Here is a 12048-nt window from a genome sequence, read left to right as displayed (position 1 = left end):
TTTCCCACTGTATTTATATACAAATATCATAACGCAAAGAATGTGAAGCGTGAGATATGGTCACTCTTGAGAGAATTATTAGTATTTATTGACTTCCTTATAAATGGTAAGTTCGCTTCGCACGCTTTCCGGAGACAGACACTAATGTTCGGGGTTATATAAGATTCCATTTTAGACCTAAATACAATTGAAACTTACTAAAAGACAACGATTTTTATAATAATTTTTAAATTTACTGAGGTGAAAGTAATTTAAGTGAATGTTTCCGAACCCAGTTACAGCTCATTTAGCATCTTACGAACAGAAGAAAACTTGCATGACAGGCATATGATGCGAGATTTAGTCTAGGGCAAGATGTTGATACAAATTTTCATACATTTCTTTTAATACAATTTTATCAATGTATTTAATTTAGACCACACCGTACACGAGCCTGGCTCTTACGGTAGTGGCTAGAAACATTTTTGTTTTAATAATTTTAATTTGTACTCACTAGCTAGCTAGTTAAATAAATAAATAAATAAATAAATAAATAAATAGATGGATGGATAGATGGATAGACAGACAGACACAGACAGACAGACAGACAGAGATAGATAGATAGATAGATAGATAGATAGATAGATAGATAGATAGATAGATAGATAGATAGATAGATAGATAGATAGATAGATAGATAGATAGATAGATAGATAGATAGATAGATAGATAGATAGATAGATAGATAGATAGATAGATAGATAGATAGATAGATAGATAGATAGATAGATAGATAGATAGATATACGGACGGACGGACGGACGGACGGACAGACAGACAGACAGACAGACAGACAGACAGACAGACAGACAGACAGATAGATAGATAGATAGATAGATAGATAGATAGAGATAGGTAGATAGATAGACAGACAGACAGACAGACAGGTAGATAGATAGATAAATAAATAACTAAATAAATAATTAAATAAATAAATAACTAAATAAATAAGCAAGTAAATAAATAAATAAGTAAATAAATAAATACATAACTAAATATACAAACAAATAAATAAATAACATAATATATTAACTTTTATAATAGTCTTTAGTACATCTACTATAAGATACAGAGGTTGCATGAGTGAGGCAGTCTGCGAAATACTATGCATGTATCATGTTTCGCAACAGTAATTACTTTCCTCTTACTGTTAGAGATAAAAAAAAAAAACTTTACTCACATATTGGTCACTATAACAAGATTAGGAATACAAATTTGTTTTGATATTCTCTATTAATGTAGCTACAGGGAATTAAGAAAAATTAATTAGTCATAAACAAAGTGGAACAAAATCATCAGCAGTTATCGCACTAGAGGTTTTGATTTATCTACAGAAAATCAAAACTCCAGTGGGATTTAATTGTCTATTACATGATTAGGGGAAAGTAGGCTATATACAGATTAGAAGAACTAAAGTACTGTAATACAATTAAATATTTACGAAAATACTAAACTAACTTGAAAATGTATTATTGTACCAACTTATTCCGCTAGATGGCAATAGTGTGTTATGGTTAACTGTTAAATTGTTACCAGTTGTGCCACTACACAGTCTTCATTGAACTATATGGACGATTACTAGTCAAGAAGGCTTTGTTGATTCATTTTCATTTTTATTAAAATAGTTTCATTCCACTTCAATTGTCAATATATATTAAACAATCTCTGATGCGTGACTATACATAATATCGTACAGCAGAAGCTGTAACATAACCTAAATAATAGCCTATAAAGAAGATAAATAATGAAAGAAAAGTTTTAATTAAGAATGATGAAATATAGATGAATCATTTTAAAAGGTGTAATTATTGAAAGTACAATGTTGGCAAGCAAAGAAACAAATGGTACGACGTGATAAAATCAAACAAACGCTAGGGAGGTGATAAAAACCGTAGGATAAGCAGCCATGATTGGTTGAAACACTTCGTTCCGTAGCGCTTTATTGGTCAAAAATAATATGACGTAGTAAAAGTGTAATAACCACTATAAAATATTATGCTTCAATACGTTGGCGGACGTAGATTTAATCCCAGGAAAGATAAAGACCAGGCCCACGTACACATGATTGAAGATGGTAGTAACCAGCATAAAGTATCAAGTTAAAACAACTTGTATCAAGAATGAAGATGTTCTTCCTTTCGTTTCAGATAGCTTGTTTTCATATAATACAAAATTCGAAAAAACTTACTATGGTTCTTAAGAAACAAGTCTCAGAAAGAAACATAACAATACTGCAAAACCAGAATTTCCAAAGTACAATAAATTTTCGGAATTAATTATTGAATGACAAACAAACAGAAGAGAAGGGATAAGGCAGAAAATGCAAACAAGAAACATACAAATAAGTTACATCGTTTCTGTTTATGTATTTCAGTAACTATTGCACTGCAGTAATACTCTTCTTTAGTTCACGGAAAATGATCTGCATAAAGAAGGTAAATCTTATTAGAAAATTCGTTGCTGATTTAGAGACAGAAGACGTCTTATGTTTGTGCAGGCGGTAAGAAAACATCCTAGTCTTCTTCCTCTTATTATTATTATTATTATTATTATTATTATTATTATTATTACATACTAACAAATGGCTTTTAAGGAACCCGAAGGTTCATTGCCACCCTCACATAAGCCCGCCATCGGTCCCTATCCTGTGCAAGATTAATCCAGTCTCTATCATCATATCCCACCTCCCTCAAATCCATTTTAATATTACCCTCCCCAAAGGTCTTTTTCCCTCCGGTATCCCAACTAACACTCTATATGCATTTCTGGATTCGCCCATACGTGCTACATGCCCTGCCCATCTCAAACGTCTGGATTTAATGTTCCTAATTATGTCAGGTGAAGAATACAATGCGTGCAGTTCTGCGTTGTGTAACTTTCTCCATTCTCCTGTAACTTCATCCCGCTTAGCCCCAAATACTTTCCCAAGCACCTTATTCTCAAATACCCTTAACCTATGTTCCTCTCTCAGAGTGAGAGTCCAAGTTTCACAACCATACAGAACAACCGGTAATATAACTGTTTTATAAATTCTAACTTTCAGATTTTTTGACAGCAGACTAGATGACGAAAACTTCTCAACCGAATAATAATAGGCATTTTCCATGTTTATTCTGCGCTTAATTTCCTCCCGAGTGTCATTTATAATTGTTACTGTTGCTCCAAGATATTTGAATTTTTCCGCCCCCTCGAAGGATAAATCTCCAATTTTTATATTTCCATTTCGTAAAATATTCTGGTCACGAGACATAATCATATACTTTGTCTTTTCGGGATTTACTTCCAAACCGATCGCTTTACTTGCTTCAAGTAAAATTTCCGTGTTTTCCCTAATCGTTTGTGGATTTTCTCCTAACATATTCACGTCATCCGCATAGACAAGAAGCTGATGTAACCCGTTCATTTCCAAACCCTGCCTGTTATCCTGAACTTTCCTAATGGCATATTCTAAAGCGAAGTTAAAAAGTGAAGGTGATAGTGCGTTTCCCTGCTTTAGCCCGCAGTGAATTGGAAAAGCATCAGATAGAAACTGACCTATACGAACTCTGCTGTCAGTTTCACTGAGACACATTTTAATTAATCGAACTAGTTTCTTGGGAATACCAAATTCCATAAGAATGTCATACAAAACTTCTCTCTTAACCGAGTCATATGCCTCTTTGAAATCAATGAATAACTGATGTACTGTACCCTTATACTCCCATTTTTTTCTCCATTATCTGTCGAATACAAAAAATCTGATCAATAGTCGATCTATTACGCCGAAAACCGCACTGATGATCCCCAATAATTTCATCTACGTACGGAGCTAATCTTCTCAAAAGAATATTGGACAAAATTTTGTACGACGTCAACAAAAGTGATATTCCTCGAAAGTTACCACAGTTGGTTTTGTCCCTCTTCTTAAAAATAGGTACAATTATGGACTCCTTCCATTGTTCTGGTAAAATTTCCTTTTCCCAAATAGCAAGTACAAGTATATAAATTTCGCTATATAATGCACGTCCACCCTCTTGTATTAATTCTGCTGGAATTTGATCGATACCTGGAGACTTGTACTTTTTCAGATTTTCTATCGCAATTTCGACTTCTGGAAGCGTGGGTTCGGGTATAAATGGCACAGCAGTTTGTATTTCAATTTCCTCCCGATCATTTCTATTTGGCCTATGTACATTTAGTAGTTGCGCAAAATAGTTTTTCCATTTGTTTAGGACTGATGGAGAGTCTGCAGGCAAGTCACCATTCTCATCCTTGATCACGTTTACCCTTGGCTGATATCCGTGCTTAAATTCCTTTATACCCTTATATAAATCTCTAATGTTTTTATTCTTACTATTTGCTTCTACCTCATTCAGTATTATTATTATTATTATTATTATTATTATTATTATTATTATTATTATTATTATTATTATTATTAATTAGTGTAATATGAAGAGTCAAGAATTGTGGTCTCACATGTCATAGGAAAAATGTCATTACATTGCATATGACAGCGAACTTTTTCCTCGTATAAACAAGTGAAATTCATGTTTTGTTTTTTTTTTTTGCAAGACCGTAGTATATGAGACGATGTATTTCTTTACAGTTCCAATTTTTTTCTTTATTTGAGAAAAAAATAGTATGAAACTAAAAATTAATGCTTTATTAGGCAAAGATAATTTAAGAGTGTCATTCCAAAACGGGTTAAGTCCATCTTTTATGAAAGGACTGGACTAAGTTTTGTATCCACCCGTCTACGGACTGAGCGAGTCTTCAAGTGACATATACAATAACACAACCTTTTAGAGAAGGATTGGCGTTGTTTTGGAAGAAAACATGCATAACAAAAAATGATAGAAGGCTCAAATATCATCATATATGTACCTATAAATCATAAAACCGGCCAAATGGACTGAGCGAGCTTCGTGATCACAATCTTCAAGTGGATTTTTTATATAACGATCAGTGAGGTTTAAAATTACCTACACAATTTATTTTTCAAATTGTTAATGGAGAAAGTTATGCTAAAATTTTTAATGAAAATAGTTGTTTAAAGAAACTATGTCCTAAATTTGAAACAAAAAAATGACACCGATATCTTCTTCAATTTGATTATTAATTTGGGGTTACGACTGCTACCCTTGATAGTACCTAAGGTAGCAACACAATAATGTTTATGATCTTCCATACCGAAACCACGATTCAGATAATTGTGCCAGAGAGAAAGAGAGAATTCATTTTTCTGGAGAAGTATTAAAATAGTGTCCAATACGATAATCTGCAGTGCTCTGGAAAAGTGACATAAGTCAACTTCCACAAACTTTTTTTTATAATTTATTGACAACTTACACTGGTTTATGTCGATTTGTTTTTTTTTTCTATATGAATTACTGTAATGGGAGGAATATATATGTATTTTTTTCCAAGCGAGCAGATGTTCCGTAAATTGTCAATAAATTATCAAAAAAGGTTTGTAGAAACTGACTTGTGTCACTTTTCCCAAGCACTGCAGATGTAATATATAAATTCTTACTAACAATATTAAATAATTACGTAAAATACAAGAAGAATATTAGCGATGACATGTTCGGGCAATACGATCCCCAAGATTCATATTCAAAGAAACGTGAACTTGTACTTTAGTGTAACAGAATGCCTCAAAGACAGTATTTTATAAATGGTATTAAACTGATATATATATATATATATATATATATATATATATATATATATATATATATATATATATATAGCTATTCTACTATCAAAAAAAGGAGTGTGTTATATATGAGAAAAATTTTAATAGCCTCCCTATGGATATACTTACTTACAAATGGCTTTTAAGGAACACGCAGGTTCATTGCCGCCCTCACATAAGCCCGCCATCGGTCCCTATCCCGTGCAAGATTAATCCATTCTCTATCATCATATCCCACCTCCCTCAAATCCATTTTAATAATATCCTCCCATCTACGTCTCGGCCTCCCCAAACGTCTATTTCCTTCCGGTCTCCCAATTAATACTCTATATGCATTTCTGGATTCGCCCATACGTGCTATATGCCCTGCCCATCTCAAACGTCTGGATTTAATGTTCATAATTATGTCAGGTGAAGAATACAATGCGTTCAGTTCTGCGTTGTGTAACTTTCTCCATTCTCCTGTAACTTCATCCCTCTTAGCCCCAAACATTTTCCTAAGCACTTTATTCTCAAACACCCTTAATCTCTGTTCCTCTCTCACAGTGAGAGTCTAAGTTTCACAACCATACAGAACAACCGATAATGTAACTGTTTTATAAATTCCAACTTTCAAATTTTTTGACAGCAGACTATATGACAAAAGCTTCTCAACTGAATAATAACAGACATTTCCCAGACTTATTCTGCGTTTATTTTCCTCTCGAGTGTCATTTATATTTGTTACTGTTGCTAAAAGATATTTGAATTTTTCCACCTCTTCGAAGGATAAATCTTCAGTTTTTATAATTCCATTTCGTACAATATTCTGGTCACGAGATATAATCATATACTTTGACTTTTCGGGATTTACTTCCAAACCTATCGCTTTACTTGTTTAAAGTAAAATTTCCATGTTTTCCCTAATCGTTTGTGGATTTTCTCCTAACATATTCACGTCATCCGCATAGGCGACTCATGTTTTTAGGATATTATTTTATAATCCTTTTCACTCAATATATCTTATTAATAATCAATTAATTAATTACAGCATTTTATTGATATATTCTTAATGCGAAGACTAGTACCGAATTCGTACATTATTCAGAGATCCTTACTATCAGGAAGACTATTTACTTTCATAAAATGCTCGCAACTTGCCACATTTTTCAGCATACACTATGTGCAGTGAAGAGCTGGAAGAAAATTTTATCTCATTATTGCAGATTTGTATTCATTCCATTTTCGATGTTTCTCCATTAATTTAATTGCTAATTCTATAAAATATGTAAATATATATAATTATATAATGTAAATAATTTACGTAAGGTATTATAACTTTTCCTTTCTGATTAAATATACATGTGAAAGGTTATTGTAGAATGAAGTTCAAACAATGAAGTACCAAAGCTTAGAATGTGAGTATATTTTATTGTGAATCTAAATTAAATAACAAGTGGTTGAACAATCTCTCCATTCATGCTCCAAATAAGTAAAAACAAACCATAGATAAATGGTGAAACAGGTTTATGACGCATGACATATATTAAAAATAATATCATTAGAAGTAAATACAATAAATACGAACAATTGTTGATATCAATATGATTCTGCTATTTAATGCAGATGTGAGTTGCTGTAGCTGGATGCTTTGTGGTGAGAGCTGCCTTCTTCAGATTTGTGGTGGTGGGTTTCCACCTTCTTCTCGTGATGGATTGGGTGAATTGCGTGACCTGTTCTGTGCACGTGAGCTTGGAATCCGGTGTGTTTGTCAGCGTTGTAGTGGACAGTACGGATTGTTCCGTCAGGTTCCACCAACATGTAGTGACCCTCGACTTTGTGGCCATCTCGTTTCTCAGCCTGTTCCTTGATGTCATGAGTGTGTGGATCCTTTACTCCGTACTTGAATTCATACTTTGGGTGTGCCTGTTAAAATTAAAACAGAAGTTGAGTATTCCAGTTCCAACTGAAATATATCAATATCACTGATTTGATAACGAAGTTAAATGTATTATGGCGTGTACGTACGTGATGTTCTTCATGGTGATCATCAGCAAGGGAGAGAGAAAAGATCACCAGCAAGACGACAGCAATCTTTTACAGAAAAAGAAACTTGCGTAAGTGACGTGATAGAACATCAACGTAAAATTGACAGTTGTTTAAATTTAATTTCTCTTTTGATATCACTGCACTCCAGAATAAAGAAAAATATAATAATTTATAAAGTTACTCGAGATATACTGAAGCGTTACTTTGTCAAAATATCGTATGCAAACACACAAGCCACTGAAAAATGTGGATCTGTTTGGATGCTACCAATAAAGTTTCGATATGTATAACAGTTGTTAACTCTGTATTAAAGTTAATGTGTGCCAATAGGAAATAATTTATTTTGTGCTCTACAGTACAGCTATGAATTGACAATTCTTGATAACTGAAGAGAAATAAACTCTCCAAAATGAAATTATTATCTGGTACAATATAGGCTATGGTTGAAGGGAGAATCATTATAATCGGAATTACGTACAATTATGGTACTTTTGAAGGTATTCCCAAAGAACTGTTTAATTCGAAATTCACAAGGCTGAAACTTACCTTCATGATAGTCATGGTAGCTGTAAGGAACAGTTATCTCCAATGTGTTGATTATAATATGCTTGGTAACATATAAGCTGCCTTTATATATCAGAATATAAATATACTTTGCGATATGAAATCTGGTCACTCTTGAGGAACTTAAGTAATGTATTGTCTTCACTGTACTTGTAGGAATGACGTTACGGGCTTCCGGAGACAATAACATATAGCACTGCGTAATACATATTTATGACTTTAGAAATCATTTACATAAAATATTTATACCTTTCTTTGTAATAGATGTACGAGTAATATTGCATATTAGTACTTCCTGTCGTAGTATATTTTTTTTAGCAAGAAACTTCTTTTTACGAAATAGATAAAATTTAGTACACTAAAGGCTAGACGATCTTGTGAGTTTTTCTATGTAATGAACCTCCGGATTCCTTAAAAGCCAGGAACTAAGTAAGAAATAAAATAAAACAAAGATGAAATATTGAGAAAAATAATTAAAGATGGCAAAACAAACCAACAAAGTAAGTAAGCTATCAAAGTGAAGACGAAGAAATAAACAAAAAATGAAGAACAAACAATAAACAAAAATCTAAACTACGAATAAGAAAATGACTGAACATATGGATAAGCAGGGAAACAATTGAACTGAAAAATATGGCAATAAAGAAAAAGTAAACAAAAAATAAACGAATAAATGAGCAAACATACAGAGAAAAATAAAATAAAAATCAATATACGTCAATGTTAAAACTGATATGATTTAAAGATACGAGACCTTTAGCTAAATCTAAAATCTTTCTAATATTTATTTTTAGTTATGTTTGATCCTTTCTTCCAATGGCGCTACCACGTTTGATGTGAAACGTTTATGCTCGAGCTAAAAGAGACAATAATTGTAACGTTACGGCATGAAAGGTTTATACTGACGTCATTCGTGGTATCATGAAAATGGACACCTAAGAAGATCTTCATGCCTTGTGGTTTTTCACGAGATCCGTATCATGCAATAGATATAAAATGAAATTTTGTGGTCCTTTTAAGCGTGGGTTCTAACTTCAATTGGACTGATTATCAGGTTGTATTTCCTCGAGGTTATAAGGCAAATGTCAGGAAAATCCATAGTGAATTTTCGTAAACATTTTATTGAATACCATGTGCTTATCGAAGCACGACAACCTCATGGTTAAAACAGCGTTATTTGGAGGTCTCTAATTATTATCACCAGACACATGAAACGTCCCCTAATGCCAGTGATATGCCACTCATTTCATGTCTATGAAGATATATTCGATGTAAATCAGTACCTATATTGTACTCTAGGAAGAATGTAGATAGAATATACAGTTGTAGGTTTTTCTCAATCAACGTATTGGCAGGCGTTCTTGGCGATAGATTAAAGGCCATACGTGCTACCACAGAGATTAACTGGGGCTCGTTATCAAGACTTTCTTATTAACGTATTGCCTACCTTGCTGGAGTATGTGCCATGTCAGCAAAGACTACAGATGTGGTTCATGCATGATGGCACACCAGCATATTTTTTCCGCAATGAGCGTGAACACCTGACGCTGACATTTCAGGACCACTGGATTGATTGGGGAGGTCGCACACCTTGACCTGCTCGTTCCCCAAACCTAAATCCCCTAAACTTTTGGTTATCAAGAACAACCAGGTCAATTTCAAAGAGTGCATGATTCCTTACTCCGAAGGGCAGAGGAATGCATTGCCATGAATGGACGCGACATTGAGCACCTGCTATGAACAAGTGTTCAGATCTCAGAAAGTATGATGTATCACTTGAAGTTTATGTGGATGAAAATATAAGTCCCATGACCAAATGGGATGGAATCATGTCGTTATAAATTAATCTTAATTTCAAGGAGATTATTATGAGAAGAATGGAAATCATTACGTATAACTTTTAAGCACTAAGAAATGGCAAAGGTGATTCAAGCAAGTCTATATTGGTTACCAGACAAAAAAATCATTGTCTAATATCAGTGGGAAGTTATGATTAAATTAAATTAATAAAATTATGTGAATATTTGTATGAATATGATGGCGCACAAAATATTTCACACTGTGTTATTTCTTACAATTCTAATTGTTCCGCAGATTTCCTCCGTTATGAAATGTATGAATGAATATTAAAATAATGAGTTGAGATACATTTCTCACCATGATATTACTGTAAAATATTCATATCTTACAATTTTAGAACCACTACTGGTATAAATTTAATTAGAATGAATATTTAATAGCGTTACGTAATCCTAAGCATTAACGTCCGCATCCGAAGGATGCGAAGTGGTCAATCGTTTAAAACTAAGACAACGTACTGTATTAAACCTCTCAAGGGTGACCACGTCTCATACTCCACATTCTTTTGTTTCCCATACCAGTATATATAAGGACAGTGGAATCATTAGCAATCACAAAACGACAAGAACTCAGGGTTTAACTGCAATATTCACCATGGCAACTTCGAAAGTAAGTTGTAATAAATTATGCACAAATATACAAATAGTACAAATTTAATGTCACAGGTGACATGAAATTCTGATAGCCTATATCGTAATATTTATATTTTAATTTCAATGTATGTTTATATCGACTCAGTTGTATAAACAATGATAAATTCTATTATATTATACTAGATAGATGGATTTATTGAGTAATATTATACATACAGTTGTACTATATTATTAGAATTTTCTCTTAAATCCAATGCACGGGTCTTCTGACCGTACGTGCTGTGTAAAACAAGTCCTACTCTGTAGGTTTCACCCCTTAACCTATGATTAGATCCAACCACGCTCCAAAAGAACACACAAATTAAAATGAAAATGGCACATTATATATTATACCATAACCTAAAATAGGCAAAAAAGTGTAAAACTAAATCCCCAAGGTAAAAAAAAACAATAGTACCTATACCTAATAATATATGTCTACGTTTAATTAGATGTAACAATATAAAAAATTATGTTTCATTTTACGATACAATTTCAGAAGTTAAATACATTAGATTACACAGCATTTTAGACAGTTAATAACAATTTTTTACATTTTCAAAAGATTGCTGTTGTTTGCCTGATGGTCTTCGCTCTAACCCTTGCTGATAATGATCACGAAGAACATCACCACGTAAGTAAACTTATGCATAAAGTTAATAAAATAATTCTAAAGTCAGAACGGATGAATGGAAGTGAGTCAATTGCAACTGCTATAGTTGTAAGTAATTTTATTAGCCTATTTATTTCAAAACAGGCACATCCAAAATATGAGTTCAAGTACGGAGTGAAGGATCCACACACTCACGACATCAAGGAACAGGCTGAGAAACGAGATGGTCACAAAGTGGAGGGTCACTACATGTTGGTGGAACCTGACGGAACTATCCGTACTGTACACTACAACGCTGACAAACACACCGGATTCCACGCTCAGGTGCACAGAGCAGGTCACGCCATTCACCCCATCCATCACGAGAAGGTGGAAACCCACCACCACAAATCTGAAGAAGGCAGCTCTCACCACAAGGCATCCAGCTATAGCAACTTACATCTGCATTGAACATTGAAGTCGTGCTAGCATAGAAAGTTCCCATAGCAGGCAACAAATTGTAGTAAACGTACTGTTGATATTGTTTTCCTCCATGTCATGATCCACATATCTGAATCCCACATGTCACGTTCATTTTTAATCTGAAATCTCTTTTATCTTATTTATTCTTTCTTTCGAGGAAGTGTCTCTAC

At 33.4% G+C, this 12048-nt stretch overlaps 1 protein-coding gene across 1 annotated transcript; it reads left to right on the top strand.

Moving 5' to 3' along the window:
- The first annotated feature begins 10737 nt into the window (after positions 1 to 10737).
- Positions 10738 to 12048, top strand: LOC138691023 (cuticle protein 19-like). Its single transcript, XM_069812669.1, has 3 exons — positions 10738 to 10780; positions 11369 to 11437; positions 11561 to 12048. Exons 1-3 carry the CDS (start codon positions 10766 to 10768, stop codon positions 11864 to 11866), a joined length of 390 nt encoding a protein of 129 aa, XP_069668770.1. The 5' UTR covers positions 10738 to 10765; the 3' UTR covers positions 11867 to 12048.

The sequence above is a fragment of the Periplaneta americana genome, chromosome 16 (assembly GCF_040183065.1).
Source record: "Periplaneta americana isolate PAMFEO1 chromosome 16, P.americana_PAMFEO1_priV1, whole genome shotgun sequence".
NCBI classification, from domain to species: domain Eukaryota; kingdom Metazoa; phylum Arthropoda; class Insecta; order Blattodea; family Blattidae; genus Periplaneta; species Periplaneta americana.
The sequence above is the reverse complement of the archived record's forward strand: the minus strand, read 5'-3'. Positions and strand labels throughout refer to the sequence as shown.